The 23,018-nt window shown below is 44.4% G+C and overlaps 1 protein-coding gene across 1 annotated transcript in view; it reads left to right on the top strand.

The window, feature by feature from the left end:
- Nucleotides 1-23,018, top strand: part of LOC144147060 (uncharacterized) — a 107,974-nt gene that overhangs the window by 13,732 nt on the left and 71,224 nt on the right. Inside the window, exons 4-7 of the mRNA XM_077679094.1 lie at nt 3,803-3,959; nt 7,801-7,883; nt 14,762-14,895; nt 21,474-21,636. Of these exons, the coding sequence (XP_077535220.1) occupies nt 3,803-3,959; nt 7,801-7,883; nt 14,762-14,895; nt 21,474-21,636 (537 nt within the window). The remainder of the gene's footprint in view (nt 1-3,802; nt 3,960-7,800; nt 7,884-14,761; nt 14,896-21,473; nt 21,637-23,018) is intronic.

A 23,018-nucleotide genomic window follows, 5' to 3' on the forward strand; every position in this document is an offset into this window, starting at 1 on the left:
GAGTGTGATGGGGGACACCACTGATCAGCAATTTTTTCGGACATTTCTGTTTCTTTGCGTTATTTGCTTTTAGTATAGACTCTTGTAATTCCCACGTACATTTCGCGGTTTCTTTCAATAAAATTTGGTTGTGACAGCGCCCGTCCTTGTTTGTTAATACTGGTGTCTTGCCCTTGTGCTGTTTTATTCTTGCCTGTTTTTGAAGTCCGGAAAATTTCAAAGTTTTGGGTTGTGCAGGATCAATTTGTTGTTTTTTGATGCAGGCGTATACTACCCCCGGAAAAATATTTCTCGGTACGCCACTGACGGCTAACTATTCAACCACACCACTTTCGCGTCCACTCACACTTGTCAGCGGAAGATATTCTCTTAGGCATCAAAGAACAAGTCATTGATCTCCTCACTAAAAGTGATCCCGGCGCCATCTTAGCTCTGAATATTATTCCTTTCAGCCCGATTTCTTTATTTCAGGCAAAGCAATGTTTTCTGTGTATTTTCTAAAATTTATGTGTCCCATAAACTCACAAAAAAGAACTAGAGCTGGAAGTGTAAATACTAACAGATTTATAACTTAGGCAATTAATTAGGACATTTGGTTACCAAAACTTTTATGTTGAGCGGAGACATTACGTTTGCATATTTCCTAAATATTATGTTTACATAAACCTACAAACAAAAATGAGCTTCGTGGTGCACGTATTTCGATATTTACAAGATTATAAGAATAAAACTCAGGCCATCATTTTTTTCAGCATCTATCTCGTAATTTCGTCTGCACCGGAGCTGCTTCTTCCTTGTAGCGTCCCGCTCCACTACAATTAAACAACAGTGCTAATTATCGCAAAAAGCATCATTGAAGAAGAATTCCCCAGTAAACTAGCCATTTTGGTTTCGACCTCTATGCGCCAGAAGAACTTTTAGGTAATGGCGTCAACTGACACCACCAGGGACGAAATGGTTAAAGGGGCGTTAGAAAACGTCCCTCATATTGCCATACTATCAGCACTTCGAGAAACCCATTGCGATGCCTCCACATACCACTATGTACCTAAGTTTCTCAACGAACACGCTGTCCCTGTTGGCATCAGGCCACTAAGCAACGGCACGCTTCACACACCTCCCAAAGGAGCGTCACAACGCTAACTTATCTCACCCATCCATTTCAATATCGCTCTCCTCAAGCTTCCACCTCTTTTTCAAACCATTTGTGATCCCCACCATTACTTACGTGCTGACAATTTACCTATAGGACCCCACCCGACCTTCTGAAACAAATGATGCATTACAACAAGCCATCGACATCATCCTCGCTCATCTATAACTTAAATGATCTTCCCGTGCCCCCAGGAAGTCAGCGCTCCTCATTTCCCGCTCCCAAACCCCTAGGCCACCTCCAGATCCCACACCCGACCCGGAAGCAAGTCTATCCTACAACAATTCCAAAAGTGCTTGCGGTTCGTATGATCGGAATGAAATGCTCTAAAGATGACTCTGGGACCGTAATCCATCAACAGCTACAATAAATGTCACTAAACGCATCCATCTTATCAGAAAAACCTCAAACCAACACCAAGGCGTACTACACGATGATTGAATGCGACTAATCAAAGCCCTTTTAAACAGTCGTATCACTTATTCCAACCCCAAAACACAAAAACGAGAGAAAGCCGACATACAGAAAAAGCTTACAAATTAGGACTTGGCCTATGACTTCAAACCGTTACTTCGCGTTGTCTTCTAATTGGAAGTCGTAACATCCTCAAAGAACATTGAAAGCTGAATGCAACAGCCAACTCACCCGAATCCTCCTTTCCACCACCGGCCAGCCCGTCCCACATACCCTTGCTTACCCGACCCCACCTGCTTCACAAGCTCTCCAACACAATCCCTGCGCAATCTAGTCTTACAATATTGTATACAAAGTTCATAACATTATGCATCCAGACTTTAGCCAAGCGGGATGACTCTAACAAGTGAAACATTGCATTGGCGGGAAGCGGAAACTGACACGGGGACAAGAGAAGAAAACCACAAGAAAAATTGGCCCCAGACACGCGGTGAAGGTTGTTGGAACAGCAAAGCTTTAAGCTACACCCACAACCATTGCCCATGCAACGTCACTTGAATTCACACACGTGGCTCCAAAAAGGCTGAAAGCAGAGATTTTGCCAGCCGTTACCTGGAATTCGTGGGGGCAGCATCCCGAACGCAGCGGCGTGGGCCACGGCCGGCCTAGAGCGGCGAACGCCGCCTCTTTTGCCCGGCCGTGAGTCTGGCGAAAGAAAATAGACAGGAACATCTTTCGAAGGATGAGACAGTGGAACCCAGCCATCCTGAAGTGCTAGCTTGGTCTACACCACCGCTCAACACAAGGACACCGAAAATTCGCAATGTGAGCTTAGTAATTGCCATTTATACCCATTTAAACTAGTTAGTTGAGTAAGGTTCAGTATTGAAAGAAAGCGGAGTGAACTTTTCTAATCGCTATTCATCAGAACCAGTTGCTACTTTAGCATTTTGGAATACCTCTTAAAACAGAAGCGAATTGGTATTCACCAATTTAGAAAAACGAGTCACATTCGTCGCAAGAAGTGCGCAAAAGGTAGCGTTTCTCTAGCGGTCATATGTCTGTATATGGTTTTTACATTTTGTTTTCCCGCCCCGCAAACCAATTCTTAACGTACTTTTGCCGTACAACCACTTAATTCCGTCAGGTACGGGTTATCCTGAAGGTGCTGTAGAACAAGTTAATAAAGCAGTTTGAAGGCAGCGTGCAATGGACGAGAAGCTGCACCAAAGCAGGCCAAAAACAACCGTCCCGAAAGCGGACGACAAAGCCGTACTGCTGACGCCACCGCCGGCGAGCAGGCACTTCCGCAGGGGAGCGCTGGGTAAATTCACCGCGCCATCTACACTGTTCTCCGTGAGTGAAACCCTCCGCCTCCTATCCTGCTCTCCACCGCAGCCTCCGCCGCGTTGGGAGTTTGCTGTCCCATACGCCACAAAAGAACCGTTGGCTGGTAGAACTGAAAAGCTTTGCTTTAAAACATAAGACGAGACGAAACGCTAAGTTCAAGTTAAACATCTTTAAACCCAATTCCACTTTCCCACTGATACTCGGTACCAATGTCGCCGGCTACCCCTCACGCCAGACGCATGCTTTTGCGGTTCTCAACTCTGGAGGCTCAATTTTATCTCACACGCGACCCTTCCCACATCAACCACCACTTCTGAAGAACCCGCGCTGCCACCACTTCCTTCGAATACATTACAGATATTACACACTCCCCGCAAGCCTGACGGAAAATCTCCACCAGGGGATGGTTCAACAACCATTGTTAAGTCGTATAAATCTTAATTGTGTCTCCCTTTCTCTACTTCAAAGCTGAACATTTGACTGAACAATAAACTTCATTGTCACGATGTCATGAGGACTTTTGTTGGTACGCTTCCGAGATATAATTGGGTCGTTTCACGTTCTCTTTGCCGTTGCATAAGTGTGCAACGCGCCACTGTGGGAAAGTATCACTGCTAAATAGAATTGATATTTTGTTAGATTATGGTATTTTCGGAACTGCGTAGAATAAGTATTAAGGAAGAATTATTATTTTAAGTGCGGGATAACACACCAGTGATTGTATGCCCTAATGAATGAGCCAAGACAAAGTGACGCATATCGCTGCATATGTAAATGTAACTTCAAAATATCTAAATCCTGTGCCTTCCCTTCTTATTCAAAATAGCACAAACAGTAAAAGTCTGAAAATTTTGTTGCTTATAAAAACCTGCCGGTACTTTTCAGACGGCTTTGAATCAAGCTTCAAGCTTGCTTACAACTGGCAAAGTTCTTCACGTGAACCATGATGGTGACGCCATGGTGCTGTTCAGTGATGATTGCGTGTGGAGCATCCGATCCAGTTTACTACAACTGGCTGACAGATCAGACGCATGCAGCCAAGGTAAAGTTGTGATGACGTTCTTTCTTCTTTCTTGAATAGGTAGGTGACCACCCTCATTTATCCTTCTTTTAGCCTATGAAATTCCTTACTAGCAGAAAAGAACGTCCACAATTGATACGAATCAAGTTCCAATCATTCGCAACAGAAAAAAAAGTCGAAACGAATATAGTGGTAGGTATAGCTCTTCACAGGGGGTGACTCGGCAAAGACACTTCACTGCCTGGTCCATTTTGGAAATGTCCAAAATAAACCGAAACTTGTTTCCATGCTGCAATCGTAAGGACGAACGTGTACAAAGCTGATTCACGAACTTGTAAGCAGAGATGTTTCACAAGTGGGCCTAATGGTTAACATATTGCACACTCATTTCATGAGTAACAACCATTTAGACAGCAGACTGCTAGACCGGGCGCAACGTGCACAAACTCTTCAAACCAGGCAATGCTTTTTGCTGCTGGTGTGATAGAAGCCACCTAGAAGACGCAAGTTTAAATGTAGCCGGTTTCGCAATGCTCAATAATTAAAGCAGTTCCACTGAATGCTGAAGCTGTGAAGAGCAAGCAGTGATTCGCTAGAGGGGATGTAGCACCCTCTCTTGACTAGTTTGAACATCAGTCGGACGTTGATAATAAAAATAGTCAAGAGAGGGCACCACAGCCTATGAAAAGGTCTGTGAAAAGACACTACATGGCTTTTTCTGTAGTTATAGGTATTTATTGAATGAATTTTTTTGTCATATTAATGCGTATTTATTTGTGGCCTACGCCATCCTCCTTGGCAAAGGTACACCGCGAAGATCAGCGCCAACACTTAGCATTTCAACACTTAGCAAATTAAGCTATTTCTGTGATGCTATCAATAACAAGGGGTCCCACTACAGTTCATTGCTCTTGGACCCCTTACTGTATTGCATATAATCTGGTGATGTACCATTCTGAAACAACAATAAATTTCTATTCTATTCTATTCTACTCTATTCTATACTATAAAAAACGTGTCCCTCCGTGGTGCAATAGGATTGACATTGCTTCGTAATGCAGGAGGGACAGAGGTTAGATCCCTACCAGGTGGAGCGGTGATCTTTTCAAAAACTCTGTTTGTGTGCATGACACATCCTGACTACGGTGGCTGGACACAGTGACCACAGATTAGCTACGACAAAAAGCTGGGCCCCTAAAGTGCTCCGCACTTAAAGGTGAACTTTGGTGAAGGCTTGACAAGGCCTCTCAGTCACGCGGCAAAGTATGCTACCGTATCTCTCAAGCTTCAAGAAGGAGACAGCAGTATGCATTCAACTGCCTTTGTAGGTTTATTAGAGGCTTTAAAATCCCAACAAATGCGATGTTTTCAAATATCCATTACTACTTTGTTAAACAATGCTGACAAAAGTGGCCACCCTTAACGGATCGAACCTTTTTGATTGGGGTGAAAAAAATGGGCCAAAAGAAATGATCCTCGGTGGTCCGAATTTTTAAAGCAAAATTTAAAAATTAAATTTTAAAGCAAAGGTTTAAAAATTAATAAAAAAGGTCTACCAGCCAACCGTTCTTCCACGGCGTGCGGGACAACGAACTTCCAACGCGGCGGAGGCGGTGGCGGGGGAAGGGGGGCGGATGATTTCACTCACTGAGGGCACTCTAGATGGCGCAGCGAAATTATCCAGCGTTTCCCGCGCGCAAGTGTCGGCTCGGTAACGGCGGCATCGGCGGTACGGCTTTGTCGTCTACTTTAGCGACGGTTGCTTTGGGCCACTTTTGGCGCAGCTTCGCCTCCATTGCGCGATGCCTTCGTAAGGCTTGATTAACTTGTTCAACAGCCTTTCCAGGGTAACCCGCACCTGACGGATTTAAGTGCTGGTACGGCAAACATACGTTAAGAATTAGTTTGCAGGGTGGAAAAACAATATGTAGAGACTACATACAGACATGTAACCACTAGAGAAACGCTACCTTGTACGCTCTGCTTACCACAACTAAGCTCACATGCCGAATTGTTTCAGTGTCTGCGCTTGTGTCGCGCGGTGGTGTAGCCCCCAGCTAGCACGTCAGGGTGGCTAGGTTCCCCTGTCTCAGCCTTTGAAAACCGCTCCTCTCCGGTTTCGTTCGCCCGACTCAACGCCGGGCTAGAGCTGCGGTGTCCGCCGCTCTAGCCCGGACACATTAACGGATGCGTGAAATAAACAAAGCCGTCCCGCCCAGCCAAACATGAGTTCCAGCAGCCCTGTATAGCACACGGTGTAAAGATATTCATTTGTTGTATAAAGCACCGGCACAGCACACCGTAATGAGAAATCCCACTGAAAGGTATTAGGATTCCCTACTGGCAACCTAGTAAGTCATTACAGAGAAGGTGGTGAGATGCCAAAGGACAAATTCAGCACTTCTTGCATACTGCTTTTAAAAATGTATGCTTTGAACTTGGTGAAGCTAGTCTTGAGACTTTATAGGGTTGTATAATTTCATGTTAGCTGAGCATTGGGCATCAACCATGACAACACCGAGTCAAGCATTACGCCAACCTTGAAATCAAGTCAAAACACCAGACTCACCATAATTGTTTGAGATTGTGCGTGCCCCGAGAAATAGTTGTTTAAAAAAATGAGAGGTTCTTAGTAGCTGCAGGAAATGAAGGAAAGGAAATGATTTTGCCAGTAGTGAAACTATTTCATTACGGCGATTTTTTCCACTCCGAGAAATGTACAGCAATACTTCGACAACTCGCGCATCACCAGTTACGGTCCTTAGATCGGGAACATGTCAACCCTACTGCTATCTACTTTGTATTTTTTACGTTTATGGGCAAACCTGAAGTGATGGGTGACGAAGTGGTAACAGTACAACTCATCACGGGCGCATCCAGAATAAAATACCAGATTTCAGCAATTGCAAACACACACACGTTGAAAGGTTTGTGTTGTACTAAACATGCTATCTTATCCTAAGCCAAATTCGCGACCTTTCCTGATTTTCTCTTGTTTGTAAAACAAACTCAACAAATATTTCCTCGGTGATAAGCCCAGAGTTAAAGGTGCCATGGAGACAAAATACAGATTGGGTTTAATAGAAAGACTGCTTAGTTCCGATAACAATGATACCAATATTATCGCAATCTTCGAACAAATAACAGAGATATTAAAGAAAACGTGTGAAGCAGTCGCGAACCCCTAGCCGATTTCCCGCAACTTTTCTATGACGTCACAGAACCTTATTTGTTCGATTGGCGTCCGCCTAAACGACCTGTCGCGACGACACATGACTGGATGTCTGATTTGGGGCCTCTAGTTCTATTTGACCGCATCACTTGAATGCTAACGTGCTGTTAATGCACTGAATATTATGTTTTATTGTTGGCATGTATGACGTCATTCTTGCTCATAAAACGTCACTGTGGCGCAAAATTTGAACGTTTTTAAATACTTCTTGCTTTTTTTTGTTAAAAAAAACATCTTTTGTGGCTGTAATGGAGCTGATGGAGATACTGAATCCTAGTTCTTTCAAATTAAACGAAGTTGTATTTTCTCTTCATGGCTCCTTTATGCAAAAGAGGTTGCAGGCTATTGTCTATAGCGGATAGTGTCGTGTATAGCATGTCGTGTATATGGCATAGTTCATGCTATGTTCATGGTATGGGTCCAGCGGTAACTTGCCCTGGTATCCATGAGAGGAACTGTAAAACTTCGGAGCGGTGCCAGCCGTTTGCTTCATTGATAATTAAGCCGTTCGAGCGAAGCGGAAATGCTGCCATAACGATATCTGACATTTAATGAACAACGGTTTGGAATTAGGTTTTGTTTACTAGTATTGCTCCTGAAATACGTTTTTTGCTTTCTTTTTCTTGGAAGGAGAAGCAAGGTGTTTTCCCGGAGAGTGGAACGAGACACGTTTGTACAATTTTGGCGACGGATGTCTCATAATAGATCTGAAGGTAAGTTGGTGAGTACGAGGTAATGCATGAGGCCGAAATATTATAATTTTGAATTTCTGCTTGCGTCCACTTTCTCAAGTAATAAACAGCGTGCGCCGAAAGCGAGGATGTTGAATCACTCTCACTGGCTCTTGATTCCGGGCTCATCATTCAACCCGCACTTACTTTGAACAAATATAGCTTATTGCGCTTGTTCGTACTTGTTTGAACGGTCATGTCTAGGATGTCCCACTTACAAAAATGGTAAGTACTACAAGGAGAAAAAAATTCGCCGCGTATGTGCTCACTTTGCTACAAAGGTTGTTCAACTGTACCCCTTTGCCGCCGCTGCCACATAAAGACCTCTCCAGTTTCCGCCCCCCCCCCCCCTCTTCCACTTTACCCTCGAGCCTCGCTCCTCCAACGACAAATAAGGATAACTAAATTTTCCCGTCTTGTGTTTCACACGCACCATCTTTTGCAACTCTTCGATACTATTGGATTTGCAAATCCGTGGCGTGGGGTGCAGTGAAAGCACTGTTTTCCACACGTATTTTATGCACAGCATTCTTGGCCGGGTAACCCCAAAGCCTGGACCTCTGAACGCCCCGCATTCGCATAATACATGCGCAACTGGCAGATGTAACGCATTTGATCGTTGTAATAGCGTAACTGCAGACGATTGGTCGAAGATATTTTTGAAAGTTCAACAATTCAGAAAAATTATTACATTTTTTTTCAAAAACAAAGAGTAAACAAGGAACCCCGCAAAAGAACGTTTCAAATACGAATAAAAAATTGGCTGGCGATTACGATGCACCCTAACGCAATATGTGGGCGCCGCAGCAGCAGTGCGCTGAGCCAGCACCTACGCGTGGGTTATGAGCCCCTGCATCGGCGGCGCGAAGTGCGTCTCAGGAATGGACCGCAAACTGCGTCTTAAGCGAAGGCACATCATAGTCACGCGCAAGCCCCCCTCACGTTTTTGCCAAGCGTCGCGTCGTCCAGCGCCTCGTGTGGGCTCAGCACACTTCCCTTCCGCTCCCCCACCGCACACTTTCGGAGAGCACTGGCTCGCGCTAGGCGAACCGGCCTCGCCTACAAATTTCGCGACACTCAACTCTTTTGCTTTCTTTCTATAGTCCGCTTTTTTTCTTTCGCTCGTCTGTGTTGCCACCGGTCACTCGGTTACGATAGCGACGCGGCTGAGGCCGGAGACGGCCGCCAAAGAGCTGCACGTTAAAAACAGCAAGAATGAGCAAACCGTGTACGGGTGTGCATCGCCACAAAACGCATAACTGGCGGAACTAAGACATTCACTTGTTATAATGACGTGAACGGGTGGAATTGGTCGAACAGAATTTTTAACAACCAAGAAATAACAAAATTCACTACAATGATCTCATAATATTAGGAATACACACTTTATGAACCGCCTCCAGAACCCGGAGAATAAAACAGGGCCACAAGTTATAGTTCGAAATACAAATAAAAAATTGCGGTAGTGACCAAACCTAACAACTACTTGCATTTCCACTAAAGTGCAAAGTTGGCGAAAGTAACCCCTTTCATCGTTCGCAAATGGACATAATATCATACGAGAAGATCAGAAAAAAAAAACGATTAGCGATGTGACAAAAATGAACTTGCGAATTGAAGAACAGGAAAGTTTTAAACGTCTTTAAAAAAACTAGTAAAACATTAAAAAAGCTCCTAAAGGAACAACGGAAACATCCATAAATGAATAGCGAGAATGAATGAACCTTGCACTACGAATTTCGTCTGCGGAAAAATACATGATTGGCGATGTAAAGGCACCTAAGCGCTGTTATAGTACAGGTTTGCATCATTGGCGAAAATAAACAAACGTAAACTTAAAAAAATAAAATAACCCAACACATTTAGCTATTAATAGCCAAATCTTGCTCTAAAGAACTCATTCTAAACAAGCGACGTAAGAATGCTACAATTTAGTGGGGTGCTCTCTGAATTTGGTGCGAGACAAAGAGAGAGATAGAGAGAGATAGAGAGAGAGCGGTGGAGAGAGAGAGAGCGATATTTTTTATCCGTTTCTTTGTAAGGAGGCCTAGTTCTTCCTAAACGGGTGCGGTAGCCCTTGGGCCTTGGTGTCGATTTCCATAGGTTTTTATTTTTATTTTGCTACCACAAGCGCCAATCACACGTCTATTGTTATTTGTATGGACACGAAAATCAGCTTTTTACGTTGCAATGTTTCTGCCTGAAAAATATGTAATATTTTCGTGTTTGTGAACGGTGTTGACAAGGATGAAGCGTATTTCCAGATTTTGTGGTTTAGATATGCCATGATCATGTTAACTTCTCGTTACAGAAGTTTGTTACGTTTTAGCCATATGGCGGAAACATTCCTAGGCAAGAGGGAGCACAATTGGCACCAAATACGGCCGTTAGTCATCACTGGCAACTGTTCATCTTCAGCAGGAGTAACTGTGGTCGAGTGTGTGCTGCGTGGAGAAATGCAATCGATATATTCCTCCCCGCCGATTTATTAAGAGTTACGGTTAGCAGAAATAAGCGAGTTTTAGCTGACCACAATTAGCGGTCAGCTCCGCTTCGATAGCCAGCGGGGGCGCCATTGCGCATGCGTTGCGAGCTTGGCCGCGAAGGGCATTGGCTACGTTTGCACTGAGCAAGCCGGCATACCGGAGCGGGCAGTCTAAAACGCGCAGCTAAAAAAGTTAGTCTCCTTGCGGCGTTATTGATCCCTTCTAATGGCGTTGTTCTTGCATTTCGCTCAAGTCTGTGGACAGTTTTATATTTGCAAAACACAATAATTGCAGTCAATGGATCTTTCACATAGTGCGGTGGGAGAAAACACCAATGATAATTATACGAAAAGCGCCTAGGCTAACTAAAGTGGCGGGTAATGCCAGGGAGACAAGAAGCGCGAGGGACAATCGCTTCTTGGTGAGTTTATGCTAATGCACTGTGTAGCGTAGCATTCGCGCTAGGTAATAAGAGCCAATAAAAGACTTCAAAAGCGTCAACATGAAGGCAAACATAGAAAATAGCAAACGCTGATCCCTAAGCGAAGTGAATGTGCATATGCTTAACAAAGAAAAAAAAACGCGTAGTTGCTGATGACAGCAACTACATATTCGAAATGCGCTAAGCGTTTTGTAGTTAGCAGCAAAGCTAAACAACAGCTAAGCGTGTTGAAGTTTATCATTTCCTCGGTATATCATTTCCTTGTGCACCAAAGCTATGCAAACGATGGAACTACTGTAGGATCCGGCTGCCTTTCCCAGTCCCGATGGTGTAGCAACGCCAACATGAAAAATTCAAGCTAAGCAACACCAAATTTGGTCACGCCAATGCAGGAAAATATGGTTTGTTTTCGTATTCTTACACTCTCGCCAACGACCACTTTCACATGCGATAAGTATCGCCTTAAACATAAGTAGGTAACACTAACAGTATACTCAGTCGGAACAAACTTTTGCAAAAAGACATAAGTTGTCCGATTTGCCTAGCCACAAGTGGGAAGAAGGAGACCAGATAACAGTTTTTTACCAGAAAAAGAGTTTGTGTGATGCTCCGCTTAGAATCGACCTGAGCAATAGTCGCAGCGGAAGCAAAGCGCAATGCGCAAACCGGAAAGTGCGGTCACAATCACCTGCACGGTAAAACATTCCGACACCAGCTGCTATCAATCGTCGCGTTATGCACAGTACTGCGCGATTTACAGTTCAGTACACCTTTTCTACCAACTCTCCGGTCTGGCCGCGTTGCCTTGCGATAAAGTATTGTATTCCTCGAGTACAAGTGAGGGGGTCGGTTGTTCAATGCCTGATAGCGCTGCTTTTTTTGCTTTGTGCGACTCCCTCCAGTTAGTTCGTCCTTCGTAAGTATCGTTCGGGAGTATCGTAAGAGACCAACCGCGTGGCGGTCTACCCGTTCGTCAGCTCACATTTAGCCACCACAGGGTGCAGTGATTGTGGCAAAGCGAGTTGGTCCCCAAGACGACGACCTTTTGGTCCTTTTTGCCTATGAGTAAAGGAAAGACCGACAGAGGGACTACAATTTCTGAGTTTGAGTAACCCAGGAAAGGCTATGAGAATGCCAAAGCCAATGCTATGACAAAGGCTATGACCAAAAGGGTATTTACACACTATACACACGGGGAGAATACGTACTGCGCAATTTCTTCCCCGAATTGCAGCCGGACAGTTGTAGCACGCGTTCTAAGGAACTGTCCGGCAGTGTCGTGCTGTGTTGGTTTTTGCTTATGGCATACACCGAAACTACCGCTACACGCAGTACATGAATGCCAAAACCCTACGAGCCTGCTCACGCAGTCTTGTATCTTCCAAGTACTGAATATCTTCAGAAGCGACTCTGAACTTTGAACCCGTGTCAGCGGCTGCAAAAATGTCTTTAATCCGAAAACTGTTCTTCGTTGAGTCTTTCATGGGTTGGAGCGTGGTAACGCGGGCGCAGTGATGTCGAGAAAGCAAGCCTCGCAACGGGGCAGGAATAGCCTAGCGCAGGTGCGTGCAACAGGAGCAAGCATGCAATGCCGTAGAAGCTACTCAAGTGGTCTGCAGAAAAAATAAACAAACGGTATCACTCCGTCTGTTGTCGGGGCTCAGACGTGCGCGCCCGAGAATGGCGTCCACGTGGCTGAAAGGAATGGCAGGAGTGGCGAAACCGTTCGCGTCATCTGCTTAAACTTCATACGCCCTCGTCTCACAGAATTCTGCTTGGAGGCAAGGCGCCATTTCCCCGTTGCTGTTGCAAAAAAAGTACTCAAAGCACCGGTAAACATGTGTAATCTTAGTGTGCTAGGATAACACTTGCAAGATCCTGACTAGAATATTTGCGTTCACAGTATTTGGAAGTTTATTGCTTTGAGCAGCCTGGCACCCTACATTCCTCGTCGCAAGAAACGCCCAATCACGCTATCTCGCCGTCACAGCTTTGCACGTTTTGTTAGGTACGGAGTATAGTCGAGGGCGGATGTGGCGTCCGTTTTTGAATTTTTCGTAACGTGAAAAGTCACGCTTTCTTCGTAAAAAGAGGCTGTTTGTAGGCAGCGCTTTGATCAAGGAGGACAAGTCAGTGGACAATCTGAACAAGGTCAAGAAGAATTGTATCTGTCAGGAATTAAGATAGAAAGACATAAAGACAGTAGTTTTTATGCTTTTCAATACCGATAGGGCAAAAGTATGCTTTAGTGGTGGAAAAAGGGAGCCCCTGTGGAATGCATAGGTTACCGCCCAGCCTGTCTCAGCTTGTGCAAATCGCTCTTCTGGCTTTGAGGAGTTCTAACAAGCTTACGATTAGGGAACTCCAGGCAGCTTTGCTGTAAAGATCAGTGTTCACGATGTTAATTCTGTGAAGTTTAGCTATTTTTGGGGGGCTTTTACAATATACCAAAACTACACAAGCTGAAGCGCTATAGCCCATGTAATCCAAAAATGTGGCTTTCAGTCGCGGTTGCTAAACCACTCAAGTAACCAGGTACTGTGCGGCATTGATATAGACACAAGAAACTGAAATGAGAAGGTCCGGTTAGCATTGGGTTTTTCCTAAATATTAAAAACGTCCTTGTGTGAGACTACTATATCTTCATTAGGTTAGTCTTACCTTTAGTTGTACCAGGAAATATTTTGATTTCGTCTTTTACGACGCTTGGGGAAAAGTAGATGTTCATGCTTTCCGCACCTCCATTCCCAGTGAGCAGCATGATGAAATGGTTTCCTAAATGATTGCTTTGCGAAGCATATCCCGGCTAAATCATAGAAGTGAAGGTTGGTATAGATACACATTCTTCAAGGTATCAAAAGGTAATTTTGTTAATTTTCTAACCAAACGAAACATTCAGCAGAAATTCGCGCTGCCCCCAAGCATTACGTTTCAAATATTGCGAAGCCGCATCAAAAAGAACTTCGGTAACGCTTTGACGTTGCGCTTAAAAGGCAAGTAGGCGACCATATGTCATGAAGCTGCTGTTGCTGTTGCTGCCGCCACCATTTGATTTGAACCAGACACTTTCGCGAGCATAGCGTCTGCACCGTAGAACGGGCTGCAGAAAATGCTGTGCCTTACTAAAGCATTGTCTTACGGCCCATTGCTTGTGCTGCATACTTAGTGCTGCATACTTAGACAAAAAGGGAAACGGTTGCACGAAGTGTAGCCTTTTATACACACCAGGACAAGTTCTACGGTGTACGTTTACTTAAAATGCCTCACCTTCGTGTCGTGCACTGTTCTGGTCGTTCCCAATGAAGAAAGAGGCCTTTAAACAAGTCAATCAAAAGGCACCACTTTCAACGCAATCAACCGTGAGGCAGAAAAAATGACAGAACCTTATGTTTTTGTTGGTATTTAGTAGTACCACATAAGTAATTTTTACGACAAGCCTTGTATATTATGATAAATAATTCCACATAAACGTTAGGGTGAACCTCTACAGGGAAGCCTCAGGGGTATCGTAACGGGTAAAATGTTTCTGTATAAGCTCGCGCTTATAAAAGAAATACCGTGAGCAAGAAGGGGACATTTCTGCAGCGCAAGTATTCAATTCCTACCAAAAACTGCCTTTTCGTTGGCTTAGGTATTTTTAGGCCCAAGAAGTCACAAAATCCGAGGGAAACCAGGAACAATAAAAATGTCGATTCAACGCCAGCAAGATTTCCAGTGGCCTTAATGGCCAGCAGCTCAGTTTGTGGCATTGCCTCTGAGAGGCTGTTGTAAATACGTAGCGACTTCGCTTCTACTGAATTGTTTTCCAATAAAGCGGGGTTTGAGTAAAATTCTCACGTAAAATTATGAGAAACACCGTAGTAAACGATTTTGAGACTTTTTTTTAACAAGTCGTATCCAGCTATAGCACTGAACAAGAGCGTTTTCCGCAGGTAACCGAAAGATCACTGTTCCTGGCGTGCTTCAGAGGTTTAAAGTACATTGTCGAAGACTGCGTTGCGGGAGGAATCCCCATTGATTGCGAAGACGTAATTGGAAACAGAGCACTTCACTATGCAGCACACGGGTAAGTGTACCGAACTTGCTCATCTCGTGACATTTTACCATGGTAACGCGTGCACCATAACAAGAAAATTGTTTCTGAAAGGGTATCATTTCCACAAGCTAGCAAAGTAAGCATAAGATCTTACGGAAACGAGCTTGTCTGAAATACAGTCGCGTTGATAGAAATATGCAGAGAAATAAAAGTAGACTAAAATATAGAGACTGCGATATATGAGATTTTCTAGTACCATCGTTGGCTCAATGTCCATCTTGTGGCTCTATATATATAATATATATAATAGGCTAAAACAATTGAGTATTGTCTGCCACTTTCTTCTAAAAAGTGAGATGTGTTTTTATAGTATTAACTCATAAATACGCCTTTGCGCTTCTGAGCCAGAAAATATAAACAGCGACTGAATGTGACACGTTTTATAAGCCTCACGGAAGCCTGGCCTCTGCCAGCTTCTTTAAAACTTCCCACCAGATGAAATTTCTTCAGAAATTTATACAGCACGCAATATCGCCCCAGCAATCCATTTGGAGTTTGCAGACCATAAATTAGCCGGAATACGATCCCCTGTAGCGCACAATTTCGCTGCGCCAACTTATGGCACACAGACCACTGTACGTCGTAGCCGCCGCCGAGAAACTTCCCATGTGCAGCTTTGTGTTTTACGGTTTGAACAGAGACTCCTTCCGAATTTACCGTACATTGATTGATTGATTGATTGCTTGTATGGTTTAACGCGCCGATGCAACGCAGGCGATGAGGCGCGCCGTAGTAGAGGGCTCAGGGTTAATTTTGACCACCTGGGTATCTTTAACGAGCGCCGAAATCCAGTACACAGGGCCTTTTTGGTTTTCGCCTCCATCAGATAAAGCGGCCTCCGTGGACGCGAATCAAACCCGCGTCCTCATGCTCAGCAAGCCAACGCCTTAGCCGCCGAACCACTGCTGCGGATAACTTTACCTTACAGATGACGCCTACCCCGACAGCGTTCGACGCACAAATTGGCGCGTCAGAGCTGCGCTCCTAAAATCTGCTGTCATCCTAAGGGCTCTGACTTTCCTGACTATTCTTCTGCACTTTTCTCTGCATTCCTGCTGCTGGCGCCCTGATCTTATAGGGGGCTGCTGTGCCTCCGGTTCAATACGTTGGGCTGGTACGGTCACCGCCGTCCGTCGTGGTTACTGCCAAGAAATGTGCGCTAAAAACAGGTAACCAGCAACGGGCTAGGCAGCAACGCCTGACGCAAACACAAACCATTTTCAACGCCATAGACGTAACTGCATTAACAACGCCAAATAAAAGGTCGGTGCTTGAGGCCCACAGCATAAACATTATGGGCTAATAAATGAAGAGCACCCTTAGAGGTTTGGTGCCGTTTTTCTAATGAGACGTGGAGAGTGCGTTTCTAGTGATCTGAAAGAAACTGATTGTATTGGTTTCGCGGTTCTGAAAACACCCTAGTCCGGCCTTTTTGGCCTCGCCTTACAGTTCCCACCTATGCTGCAAGTTGGGCTAAGTACTCGGGTTTAAGCTAGATGTGGCACGTTCTGACTAATCGAAGGAGCGTTTAGTGACGGCAGCAAACCGCAGGTGCGTTGGCTGCCGCTTTGATACAATCAGGTACTGCCAGCCAATCTGAGCATAGTAAGCAAAGGAGGAAAAGGGTTGGGTGTGGAAGATGATGCTCATCATTTATAGAATGGGTGTTCGTCTGAAGTCGCCACTATTCCGCAGCTTCCTGCCCTAACCCACCAGGCATTGCGGTTGTGTGCCGTAAGGAGCAGGGATGCTAGAATATGTTTGTTGCTTTTCATCGGGGACATACTCACTTGGGGGATTGGGCAGGGTTCGTAGCTTTAGAAACTATTCTGACCTTTTATTAACACCATAATGTGGCATCAAAAATTTGTGTGTAATGAAGTGAACAAACAAATTCATCAATTGGTAAAAGAAAAGCTCGCACAATGCGAGAAGTTGGAATGTAATGGAAAGCCAAAGTTAAGTACGGCTGATACGCGCTTGCAAAGATCAGGTAGCAGCTTAGGCACCTTGTCACTGAGACGTATGCATGGACAGCTGTAACCATTTCTGGGTGTGTGAATCCTTGTGTTACGGCATCTAACAAAAGTAGCACTGGGGTTGACATTGAAAGTCCAAGTCGCTCCATTGGTCGTTAATGGCCGAAAAGCTCTACCGAAACACTGCGTGAGTGGGTTTTGCCGTATGCGGGTGGAGATTGGCCATCCTCGACAAGGATTCGGTAATACGTTGGAGCATATCCTAGCCTAGAAGAGAGAATAACCTATTATCAGTTCACAAACTCTATCAACATAACAGTTATTTTAAGGTTCAATCCCGGTGGTAATTGTACTGCTGCGGCCCCCAAGACAGACACGGGCACGTCGTCCTCCACAAAGGGGTAGATGCCTCTTAAGATGTTTGGATGCGCGGCGGCGCCCAAGCGAGCAATGCAGCGTCCTGCCTCAAACAAACAATTCGGCTTTTTTGACCGTGACCTAGTGACCACCATATACGTTCTCCGAACGCACCTTGCTTGGTCTGCACTGGTTGCACCCTGCCTTGCTGCTTCTTGTTTTACTTAACGTGTCCGCTTCCCTCACCGATGGTATATTTGAGGCATTTTTTTCGAAATGAGAGTCACGTTTTCCTCGGGTTCATGACAACCCGTGAGGGGACATGAGGCTCGTTGCAGGACGAAGGCTGTATTGCTGTTTATTCTCCAACCACACACTGGCTTTTTTTACAACACACAGCCAAAGTTGCGCACCTCAGTTGCAACGCTTTCGGCCACATGCCGGTTTCTTCATCCCAAACGCCGGACCACCTCACTCGTCGACGCCGGGCTCTCAACCCCACGCTCCCGCGCCCCCAGCCGGTCGCTTCTTCCCCACCCCACAAGAACGAAAAAAAACACGGCTTCATACGAATACCACGAGCGGTGGCTAGGCTGAGCGAAACAGTTCATAAGAATTTGGGTGCCACGACCTTCGCCCCGCGGGCCAAGGCCGGCACGTGAAGTTTTGCCATTGTTTGGCCAGGAAGCCCCTCAATTATTTCACTCCCCGTCCCCCGGGACCACTTCTACGCCCGCCCCCCTGTCGCCATGGCGTCCTGGCAGGCGAAACCTCGGCAATGTGCCAGATCCATTTAACACGAAATTCATAAAAGAAGCCGAAGTTTTTTACCGGACCTAAATGCAACGCCGTCAGAGCTATTATATGATATATTTTACATGTCATCTAGCGAAAGTTTACGGCCACATGTGATTAAAAATTATACCGTTAATTTGAGCTATATTAGGCTGATAACTTTGAATCTGGCTCATATTGAGCTGAAACGCTCAAGTTAATGCGGCAGTATTATGAAAACGTTATTTAAATTGGCTACCCAGCATGATGTGATTGAGTTTTGGAGGAAAAGGCACTATAAATATCTAGGATGGTTTCAAGAACCCTAGAACTAGACCAGGAGAGCAGGTGAGTCCTCTGGGCACCATACCAATTGATAATTTTTACCTAGGATAATTTTTTGGTTACACCTGAAAGCACACAAGTAAGCAAGCTCTTCATTGCGTTGCCATAAATATGCAAAACGCTTCACAAGGAGGTTGCTCATGCTTCATTACTTTAGTGGAGTAATTGGTACTGTCAGAGGGACGGGGGGGATTTTCCAGTGCTCGTGAGCGCCGTCTATTTATTTAGGTGCTAAAATGGTAAGTATGCGAGTAAAAAAATAAATTTAACTCTAGGTATTTCATAGAGACGCGGGAGACGAAATTAAATATTTGTTTGAAATCGCTCAGTTTTATTTCGTTCACTTTTTCTTCCGTTCACTTCGTCATTGACATCTCGAATCAGATATTTTGCCGATCTCCTAATGGCCGTCTGAATTCGTGAAAAGCGAGCTCCGAAAAGCAAAAAAGAAAAAAACATCCGGAAACACCCACTAAACAGTTTAAACAGTCACGCCAAAGGCAAACGCCTATTGGGCGAATGGATTTGGCGCATTTTGATCCGTGACACACCAGGATCTGGTTCATTTTCGATACGACCTACGATCTGCGTACACGTTTCCAGGCGTTATCTCAACTATTTTCTTGCCGCCCCTTTTTAGGGGAAAGTTACTACGTTTTTCTTGTCGGTGTAGTTTTATTCGACTCAGTTTCGGTTTCTGGATCTGGCTCATTTCGAAAAACACCTCATATGTCCACGCGGCCGTGAGGAAGGGGTTGTTTTGTTGTCGAACTGGCTACATGTCGCGGGAGAGTCCCGCGGCTCCGGAAGGCATCCCGACCAGCATTTTATGTAGCTCCACAGCGATATGGTCGTTGCCCTGTATATTGAAACGCATGCTTAAGATTGAAACGCTTGCTTGACAAAAAGAAGCGTGTTTTCCGCCAACCTAAGCGTTCGAAGTCTTCTGAAAGATGGGAGGTTTGAAAAAACGTGGCTGACGAATACGTGCGTGCACTGTCTGTGGCAAAGCAGTTCTTTTTTCACCACTTGCTACCATCCATGCTGCACAACAATCCCTGCAAATTTTGGCAGGTCGTAAAGGGAGGTGATAAAAACATATTAAACTCGCCACCAAAACGGACGAAATTATTCCCATTGAGCATGTTTGTATCGCCCCAACAATGCATTTTCTTCATTTTTTGTGAACACTATAACGACTGTACTTCCAGGCATTCAAGCGTTCAAGCAAATGAATGTCGGGACTCGCGTGCGACTGCTTTATATGCCGTATTTTGTGCCGTCATGAGAAGGTTTCCTTGAATACTGTTTCAGGTATACCGTTAAAATTATATTGCGTACCCGCCGTAAGTGAAAAAAAAGTTTGCTTTGGTATTGTTCGGGTAAAACTTCCTCTTCCTAAACTTTTCTACTCGTGTCATGGTCTCTATCTTTTGCGTAGCATATATTTGTTATAATTATACATTTTTTGTGATTTGTCATTGTTTTATATAGCCAACACTTGTGTTGATATAGTTAGCCTATGATGTCATTTGGTTTGTTGCATGTTTATAATTTCATTGACTGGTGGTTAATTTTGCGTCGCTATTGTTGCTGCCGTTGTGCTGCATCAGGGACGGGGCCTCGTCAGGCAGCCCAATCGGGCTCGATCAAATGGGCTCAAACGCCTTTTGCCCCGTTTGCCTCGGCAGAAGATTTGAAATTATTCTACCTTGCACGGTGAACTTGTATTCTGCCTAAACAAACAAACAAACAAACAAACAAACAAACTGAACATAATTAATACAGAAGTCAAATCTACCGGCTCTGTATTGTATAACAATTTTTTTATGAAATTTTAATCAACAAAAGTCAAAGCTTCAATGAAGAACACAGCCGCCTTGGTGTGAATATAGGAGCAGGTTTTATTTTAAGCATCGAGACAACATCACAGCCATGGTTTTGCGAGAAAAACTAATTCGATTCAACATAATCGTAAAACACTGCGATAAATGCTATGTAGCACCTCCTTAGTGCTACATAGTATTTGTGTCTCCTCCTTCACTTTGGTTGCTTTTTCATTTGACGGTAATTAATTCAGCGGGCTGCTCGTCTGCTCTACGGTGTTCGTGCCTTTTTCTTCGTTTTAGTTTTTTCCTCTTACTGCGGGAATTACGTCAGTAGGTAAAGTGGCGAAGGCCAGTCAATATAACTGGCAAATGCCATTCGTATCTTGCATGTGACTGACAGGCGCCAGTCATATGCCACAGGTTCCTTAGAAATAGGTTTCTGTGCGCCGGTGAGCACAGGTGTTACGCACGTGCCATAACGCTGAGGTGTCCCGCAGCATGCCCTATTCTGCAATCGTACGCTTCCATTTCACAGTCTTGTAAAATATTTGAAGCAGGAATATTAGCTCCTCAAAGCTCCCGATTTTGTATATTCTCCCCAAGTGGACATGTGGTACAAGAAAAGGATGAACAACAATAACGACTACAACTTTGCTGCTACCTCTCACAAATTGCTGAGATCAGAAAGTCGGTAGAGCATCGGGCTGCTATTGTGAGGACCTGGCTTCAAACTCCACCGCTTACGGCGTTCTTCTAATTATTGCCTATTTCAACGGCGGACATTTTCTTGGCCGGATACCAACAACACCGGCGCTTTTTGGCAAAATGAAGCGCTGTGCGCACCAACCTGAAAGAGCCATGAACTTTAAAAAAGAGCATTTTCCTAAAAAGAAGGGCTTCTTCTTCTTCTTCTCCTTCTTCTTCTTCTGCTTCTTCTTCTTCTGCTTCTTCTTCTTCAGCAGAAGCAGCTGCAGACTGGTTGTGCTCACTGAAGGAGGATGCGAATATTTTTATCAAAGTCCTGCAATACCAAAACCTGGAAAAGGAAGAGGGTGGTGGAACTCAGGGCCCTAAGCTATCATTGAAACAAACAAAACATCTGAGCTGTATTTGCAAACTGTCTAGACCTACCACATTTTAAGACCTATCCTGTCCAGGCAACCTTAGTATTCGGTTTTTTGGCTCGCCACCTATACCGACGAATCATAACAAGTTAAGTTGTACACCGTCCAATTCGTAGTCTAATGTTTTGTCTGTGTTGCAGCAACCAACCTGAAATAATAAAGTTTCTACTCAGCTGGGGAGCAGACATCAATGCGACCAACAATCACAGTCGCACAGCCCTGCACTTCGCCAGCAAAGACGACTGCGTGAACTGTGTGCGCGAACTGATCAACCACCATGAACTATTGGACCCCAATATTCAGGTAAATAGGTCATTTGTAGCTTTTATATGAAGCATTCTTGTTTACATTGTCCGCACACGTGGTGTGGTGTACAGTGGAAGTAATTCCAACGGCGGTGTGGCTTTCATTTGTGAAGCTAAAACGTTTTTTTGCTCTCTGTCGCCCACATAAACGATGAAGTTTAGCAAGTGTTGATAAAATACGTAAATGCTAGGAAGGATTCAAAGTTCAGAGTCGTTGATACCTTGCGGAAATTCCGCCTCCTCCATAATTTGCATATTAGTGTGTTTCCAGGAGTATGTGTAATATTCAATCGTGCTACTTTGAAGTTATCGAAAGCTTGTCGCATTCATATTTCGGGGAAGCGAAATAAGAGATAGCCAGGTACCCCTCTTCTTCCCACCGATGTGTTGTGGGAGCTCATTGTTATGTAACTTGGTGCAATCTCCAAGTTTCAATTTGAAAACCTGGTCAAGGGCGCAGATTGAACTCCTACTTTTGAACTAACTGTGAAAAAATTAATGTTAAATTGCCCAAAAAATGTGCCAATACAGCGTGCGAGGACAAATTTTCTTGCAAATGATGTATCAGGAGTACACGGCCCTGACTGTGTGCAATTTATAGGAGCTGCGGAATTTGACCGCTTTTAAAAGACGGTAATGTTTTTTCGGCTACTTAAATGCGAAAACTTTGGTCTTTCCCGATGTCCGTATATCTTCCTGTCGGTCCCGCGATTAAGCAGGACATAGCACAACCTTCTGTTGGGCAATGCTGGTATTACATTCAATACCTATTATAAAAATTAAAATTTATTATCGCGAATTTATTCTCAGAATGTCGCCACGAAGTTGGTTGAACGCAGCCGGAACGTAGTAGAGCCTAGTCCTGCGTCTGTACCTTGTTTTGCACCGGGGAATCCAGTAAGACGTTTTTGGTTGGAGAGAACGCGTACAGATATACAATAGTTACAAATTATTTGTTCTGAAATGTTATATAGTAATACCATAGCCCAGCAAAAAATCAAAGTTTTACAAGCAGGGAGTTTTGAACACATCACTGTTAGGCTCAACATTTAAATCGTTATTTCTGTTCCTTAACGGACACATGAGAAATAAATTATCATTATTTATTCTGCGTAGGGACAATACCTATATCCTGTGACCCCATGCCCAAGTTTCCTATAGGCCACAGCATTTAACAGAATTTTGAGAAGAGATAAGTGCATAAAGTGTTTAATGTTGTGCAGAACAGGTGAAAAAGGCGCAAGTGTTTGACAAAGATGCAAGGAATTCGGTATGCTTTCCGGCGTAGTGCACGTGCTTGGAGCAGCAGGCGATTTACCAGAAGAAACATGAAAAGTTATTGTTAAATTGAGTGACAGCGCTTTGTTCGTCCGAAGAGAA

This window comes from Haemaphysalis longicornis, unplaced genomic scaffold, assembly GCF_048455015.1.
Source record: "Haemaphysalis longicornis isolate Haplotype H1 unplaced genomic scaffold, Haemaphysalis longicornis Haplotype H1 scaffold_7, whole genome shotgun sequence".
Lineage (NCBI taxonomy): Eukaryota > Metazoa > Arthropoda > Arachnida > Ixodida > Ixodidae > Haemaphysalis > Haemaphysalis longicornis.